Below are 7,173 nucleotides of genomic sequence, written 5' to 3'. Positions count from 1 at the left end.
CTGATCACAACAGTCATAGCTCCAGAGCAACAAAAAACCTGTGCATCTTTTGCATCCCTTGCACACCTTGTTTCTTCAGGGTAGGAGGATCTCAGTGCCAGAGGGTCAGTGGGAAATGAGGATCTGCATGAGGAGTGGCAGTAGGCTGTAAAGGCATTATTTCACAGCTTAAAGCTAAGATTCACACTTCCCTAAGATTTGAGCACATCATTTTCCTTTCAAATGCACTGAAATTGTGTGAGGTTTCAAAATAAGGTACAGACCAGTACATCTTTGCATTGGCAGAAATAAAAAATTCCAACAGTATTCAGTTAAAGGCAGCACATTTTCTTACTTTCCTTGCAAGTGAGCCTCTATCTACTGCTGTATTTCTGCATGTTTACTCCTGTCCTCACCATTTTTTTTTCCTTCCAGTATTGACTAAGCAAGGTACAAACAGCACTGAGCACTGGAAATAATTCCTATTGCACTTGGTTCTTTTTGACTCCAATCTGTGAAATTCTGTACATTTCTGTTTATAGGAAGATATTTCCTATTCTTCGTAATATCCAACAATTTCCCCTGACAAAGTTTGTAGAAACAATACACTAAAAAATTAGATCAGATCTGAATGAATGTATAATTTGACTATTTTTAGAAGCTATGCTGCTTAACTTTACTGTAACATTTTTCCTATGAGTTTAAAACAGGCTAAATCCAACTTGGTACACTGACAAAATACTTGCTTTTACTATAATTTCTTTAAAACAAAGGGCATACACTGCCTGTTAAGAGACCAGAAAACCTACTATGAGTATTCCCTAGTTTATGTCAGTATGATGATTTCATTTGCTTAAGCTTGACGACACCTTTGACTGTCAGCGAATCTAATGTTTCTTGCTTGTTCCCAAAGAGCAGGTACTTGGATAGTCAAGATAAGAGCCAAGTGACAGAAACTAAAATGCCAGAATTGAGAATGTGCTTTTTCTCCTCTTAAATGTTCAGACAAAATATCTGCTCACTTGGTCAGACAGAATGTATCTTTTCAAGTTCACCTTCAAATGAATGTTCCTTTGTATCAACCAGAACAATAACTAATTCTTTCCTAAAGCAAAGGGCACACTTCATCCACTACTTCGTATTCCAGTAGACCTCTACGTAACAACTATTTCAGCTACAAGATCCAAGTTATTTACCAATTAAGATAAAGCAGTGATTTTCCAGGAGTTGTCAATAGACTTCTGGTGCTACAGGAAAACCTTAAAATTTGTATATGAAGAAAGGCTCTACCCAGTTATGTCTGCAGCTTTTAAATCATAGTTTTAAAATCCCACACTCTCTTTTCCTAGTTATTACCATACAAGCTTGTTGTAGTAACATCACAAACGATACATAATAGTGGCAAGGTCCCTGCAAGGCCTTCAAACACTGAAGAACCCTCCCATAAAAATAAACACTAAATCTTACATACAGCTGGATTACTGCCAAAAGCAGAAAACTGAGCAGTTACAGAAAGGACTATGGTTAAACAGTACAGTTGCTAAGGAATAATTCTACATCATTAAAGAAGACAGAACGTGAAGAGTAAAGTTAGATTTAATGATTAAATTATTACTGAACCCATCTCCTCTTTTCCTTTCTCAACAGTCATACAAAGCATTGTGTTTTGGTAATAGATAATATATATGAACAAAAAATATATGCATTGCACAAAGATAAAAGGAACACTGAAATTACAAAAAAAAAAAAAATAATGTCAAGAAGGAAATAAAAATGGTGTATTAGTGGCAAAATGTAAATGAGATTATTTTAGTAGTCAAAATAAATATCTTATAAAAAGCACACATTCATAACAAATTATCAAAATGAAGAACTTAGTATCTGGAAGGACCTTCCTTATCCAAACTTCCTTGCATTAAACATTTCTAAATTCAGTGGTTTAAATATTAACAACTTGCTCTAAGCAATCACTGCTTATGTTAGTGTTGCAAAAAGTCATGAGACAAAAAATTCTGTCCAATGAGCCGTAAATCCACTACACTCAACAAAGAACTTCCTACACCAAAGGGTCAGTCCGCAGTCACTGAAACACAGTTCACAAGAACTACTGCATAGCATACTGCTTAGTGTACCAAAAGTGCATTTGTCTGTATTCAATGAACTGAGGGGAAAAAAGAAACCAACAAAAACAAAACAAAAAACCAACTTTTTTTGTGTGTGTATATATATATATATATAAACAAACAAACAAACAAACAAAAAAAGCCAGACCCCAAACAACCAGATGTTTGATAGTTGAAGAAAAACCACACTTTTTCTTTAAAAGCAAAAGTAGATTCCAAAGATCTTAAGAGCACCATAGGAGTTATCAAGTAAAACTGTACAAAACTTAGCAGTAAGTAAAGAACAAATACAATTATTGTATCATTCCAGATTTAGAGCATTTTAGTGTTGCTGCTGCATTGTCCCATGGTCTAACCAGTGGCATTTTACTGACTTTTTGTTAAGGTCTGGAAACAACACATTGAAAATGCTCTTCTATGTAGAGCAAAGTTATAGAAAGATTTAAACTGCTGATGTGCAAACGGAAATGTAGAAAATGTTAATACAAAAAGATTTCTATGGCAGCAGTGCCTGGCTTATCCTGTTAGTCCTCCACTCAGTTCTTTCACTGACACTTTTTTAAAGTAGCATTCCTGAATATCCCTGACTTACAAATAATTTTTGAGAGTGATTTTCTCAATTTTGAGATTCTGTATTTAAAACTGTTCTCAGCCCATTATCCCTTAATCCCATCCATCCCCCTCATATTTAAAAGTTGTAGTTTTGTTGCATAAAACATTACAGTGAGTTCTGCTTCTTGTTAAATGATAGGCAGTCAACATTTTGTTCTATTTGCAAAATACTGAAATCATCTTCCCGTTGGTTCATATATTAAACAACAATTAAAAATAGTACACCATCTATTGCGACATAATAAAGGCTATTCACCATTTAATATACGTTCAATCTCCTCTAGTCTTTTCAAAGCAGCAACTCTCTTTTTCTCAATATCTTTGATATCTTTTGTAGATTTTTTGGGAGTCTCTTTTTTTTCCATACTGTTTCTCTCTGCTTGTTTCTTATTTTTTGAATGTCCTTTATTGTTACCAGCTGTTGTCTGGGAGGGTTTCTGCTCATTTTTCACTTCTTTCAAATTCTGAAATGATTTCTTTTTTTCTTCTGCAGCAGCAGTGGCAGTATCACCTGCTGGAACTGATGACTGCTCCGGAGCACTAAGTGATGTAATTTTACTTCTGACTATGTTTAGATGACGCTGAATATACTCTTCGTGAGGTGCCAGTGCTAGAGTTTCCACCAAACATTTTTCTGCTTTTATTAAGTCTCGTTCTTCAAAGTAAACAACACAAAGATTATGTTTCCCTTGCACATTGTTAGGATCCAGTTCCAAAATTTTTTCAAAACACTTTTTTGCTCCAACTATATCCTTCTTTTGGTTCATAAGGATATCTCCTTTCAAAATTAGACCTTTGGTATGATCAGGGTAGTATTTCAGTAAGTCTTCCAAGATGGGCAAAGCCATCAATTCTTTTGCTGTCTGAGAATAAAGCAGTGCCAAATTGAACAAAGCACTTCGAAAGTTTGGCTGTAACTTTATGGCTTTCTTCATCCATGCCTCTGCTTCTGCATCTTTTTTGTCATCCATTGCCAGCATACCCAAATTGAAGTAACCATTTGCATCCTGTGGTTCTTCTTTCACATAATTTAACAGTCTCTGTTTAGCCTCAGGTCTAAGCTGAGCATTGCCTAAATGACAGAAAATACATTTAAGTTTTATTCTAAACACTTTTAGGCCAGGTCTGTAAACTGCTAATTGTTACACAAATTAAAATTTAACATATGTGAAAGGGAAAGGGTTTAAAATACTACTTTTTATTTGGGTTGTGTAAGAGCAAAAGTAAATGACAGTTACCTTCTTTACAGAACAAAACTACTTACAACTGACTTGTAGCCAAAGTAAGCATCATTATCCTATTATCTGTTAAATTATACTTAGATTTGGTGCAACGGATATAGAAGGTGTCTCTACAAGATTAACAGCAGCTATTTTCATGTATGAGTGAGCAACTGGAATGCAGAGAAGTCAGTTCTAACAAATCACTTTTAACACAGGCAAACTTAGAATATATCTCATTTTGTTAAAGACACAGAATCAAAGAATCACCATGGTTGGAAAAGACCCCTAAGATCATTCAATCCAATCATCCACCAATCAGGTATATTTCCCACTAAACCATGTCCCTCATTACAACATCTAAATGTCTTGTGGACACCTCCAGGGACAGTGACTCAAACACCCCTCTGGGCAGCCCATTCCAGCACCTGTCCATATATTGAAAAGAATTATAGTTGATAGATTTAATCAGGCTACAACATATTCTCACTTTTTCACATCAAACATTTTTTAAAAATTAAAAATAATCTTCTGTCGGATAAAAGCAGCAGTTCTGGCTTGTAGTATGTTCTATTTTTATGAATACTTCAGTTAACGTATTCTAGCAAGGAATTCCAGGCACAGGCTTACTGAAGGATGGGGGAATAGGAAACTGATTTTAACTATCTTCTTCCATCTCCTCAAACAGTTCTGTACCTTCCAGCACGAGGAATGCAAAACTAGATATCTAATACTTTTGCTCGTTTGAAGCCCATGTGCTACTTCAGACAAGAAACGAAGTGTTTCTTGTACTGCCTAACTTACTATGTGAAAAGAGATGAAGAATAATCCATTTGGATCAGCTCCAATCAATTCTATTATCTCATTTGGATGATAAATTACCCCTAAGAAAAAGGGAAACAAACCTTACTCATCACTTTCTAATTACTTTCAACAGCCTTTTTTATGGCAACAGCCACACATTTACTCATTAAGCTAAAAGCTGTATGTATGAAAAACAAAACTAATGAAAATCCAACTTGATTCATAATAATTAGAAATATTGCAGAGGAAACTATGAAAACATTTCCCAGTGCTGGATTTAAAACCCGCAGAAATCATCTAGATTTTTTAGTCAGTGTGGAATGGATGAAATCAAAACAAATGCAAAATATTAATATTATACACTTTTTTTTTTTTTTTAAGATTATAGAGGAAAATTTTTGAAGTTTTATGTAAACTACTTTACACTTAACAAGATGTTAAAGTGTGAAATAGTTTTCAAGGTGTTAACCAATTAGAATACATGTACACTGTGCATATTCCACATGCTACCAATAAATTACAAATATGACTATTACTATAATATCATGAATACTAATGCTTTTCAAAAACATACCAATTCATTAAAATCTTATAAATGGAAAGAAACAATAATTACTTAAAGAGACAACTAACTTACCAGATTCCTGCATTAGCAGGGCTGAGTTGAACAATGCCAGCTTATGCATTGGGTTGAGTTCTAGTGCTTGGTTAAAATTCTTCAGGGCTTCTGTTGGATCTTTCAGTTCAATGTAAACAATTGCCAAGTTGTACCACAGGTCTGCATTGGTTTTGTCTAGCTCTAGAGCCCTAAGGTAAGCTTCTTTAGCTTTCAGAGGCTTGTTCATTTTTAAAAGTAATTCTCCCCTGTTGAAGAATCAAATTTAACCTTCAGTAACTTTAATTGATAGAATTACAAAAACAACTGAAAGTGCTTATTTAGAAGTTTGTTTTCCTACAGAAAGTAGATATGAAACATTGTTGTTTTCTTTTTTGTTTGTTTTGTTTTTGTTTAAAATGCAAAACAAAGGACTTTGTTTATCTACTATTCTAAAAGCATACAGCTCTAGGAATTCTGCATAGAGGAGGTGTATGAGTAGGACAAAAAAGCCTACAAAAAGAAACAACCACACAGAAGGGCCCCTGATACAGGCCCAGCAACAGCTACTGTCAAGGCATCTCAGAGAATCAGAATCATTTGAGCTGGAAGCAAACCTTAAGCATTATCTAGTTCAAGTCCCCCACAATGAACAGGGACAGCTACAGCTAGATCAGGCAACTCAGAACTCCCTTCAGCCTGGCCTTGAATGTCCCAAAGGATGAGACATCTGCCATCTCTCTGGGTATCTGGTTTCAGTGTTTCACTTCCTTCATCATAAAAACAACCAAAACCTTTTTCCTTATATCCAATCTACATCTTCTCTTTTAGTTTGAAAACATTTTCCCTTGACCTGTAACAACTGATCCCACTGAAGAGGATGTCCCTTTGTTCCTTATAGTCCCTCTTTAGATACTGAACGGCTGCTGTCAGGTCTCCCTGGAGCCCTCTCCTCTCCAGGCTGAGTAATCGCGGCTCTGTCAGCCTGTCCTTGCAGGGAAAGATGTTGGATCATTTTTATGGCCTTCCTCTGGACATACTTCAGCAGGTTCATGTCTTCTCTTGTATTGGGAACCCTCACATCTGGATGAAGTACTCCAGATGACATCTCAACAGAGCACAGTAAAGGTGCAGGATCACCTGCCTTGACCTGTTGGTCACACTTCTTTTGATGTGGGATATGGTTGTTACTCTGAGCTGCAAGGGCACACTGCTGGCTCATGTCTAGCTTACTACCACAAGTACTCCCAAGTCCTTTTCGGCAGGGCTGTGCTCAGTTCTTTCCTTGTATTGATTACGGGGCTTGCACAATTCAGGTGCAAGACTTTGCACTTGGATATGTTGAACCTCATGAGGTTCACCTCGGTTCCCTGCTCAAACCTGAGTACATCTGTCTGGATGGCATCTCATTTCGCTAAGAACCTCAGCACTTCACTAAGTCTTAGAAACAATCACAACTAACAAAACAGTGAACAAAAGCCTCAAAACCCACAGTACAGTAACTCTTGTTCAGCCTCCTACTTTCATGTTTTCTATAAGTCTTTCATTTTACTGATCATTTAAAAAAGAATAAATAGAACTCCAGACCTCAGACTAATCAAAAGTATTTTAGTTTAAAACTGAGCAACGAGATTATAAATCTGAGACTGAGATTCATAAAGAAATCTAACGGAAGCAACTTTCTATATAATGTTTGAAAACACAGCATACGTGAAATACACACAGTAATTGAAACAAGAATTATAGGAACAGTTCTTGCCATAAATACTGGCTGCTCCAAACTTTTATCATCTTATTTGAAAATAAACCAATTCCGTCAGCAAAAGAAATTGTATAAACA

At 35.7% G+C, this 7,173-nt stretch overlaps 1 protein-coding gene across 1 annotated transcript in view; it reads right to left on the bottom strand.

Annotated features, from left to right (window-relative positions):
- Nucleotides 1–1,557: 1,557 nt before the first annotated feature.
- The window catches only part of TMTC3 (transmembrane O-mannosyltransferase targeting cadherins 3), a 35,354-nt gene continuing 29,738 nt past the window's right edge, over nt 1,558–7,173 (bottom strand). Inside the window, exons 14-15 of the mRNA XM_015857864.2 lie at nt 5,376–5,602; nt 1,558–3,786 (exon numbers count right to left, since the gene is read on the bottom strand). Coding sequence (XP_015713350.1) covers nt 2,963–3,786; nt 5,376–5,602 — 1,051 coding nt within the window. The 3' untranslated portion in view covers nt 1,558–2,962. The remainder of the gene's footprint in view (nt 3,787–5,375; nt 5,603–7,173) is intronic.

Source organism: Coturnix japonica, chromosome 1, assembly GCF_054131305.1.
Source record: "Coturnix japonica strain WE chromosome 1, WE-NBRP24, whole genome shotgun sequence".
NCBI lineage: Eukaryota > Metazoa > Chordata > Aves > Galliformes > Phasianidae > Coturnix > Coturnix japonica.
This window is presented reverse-complemented; position numbering and strand designations above follow the sequence as displayed.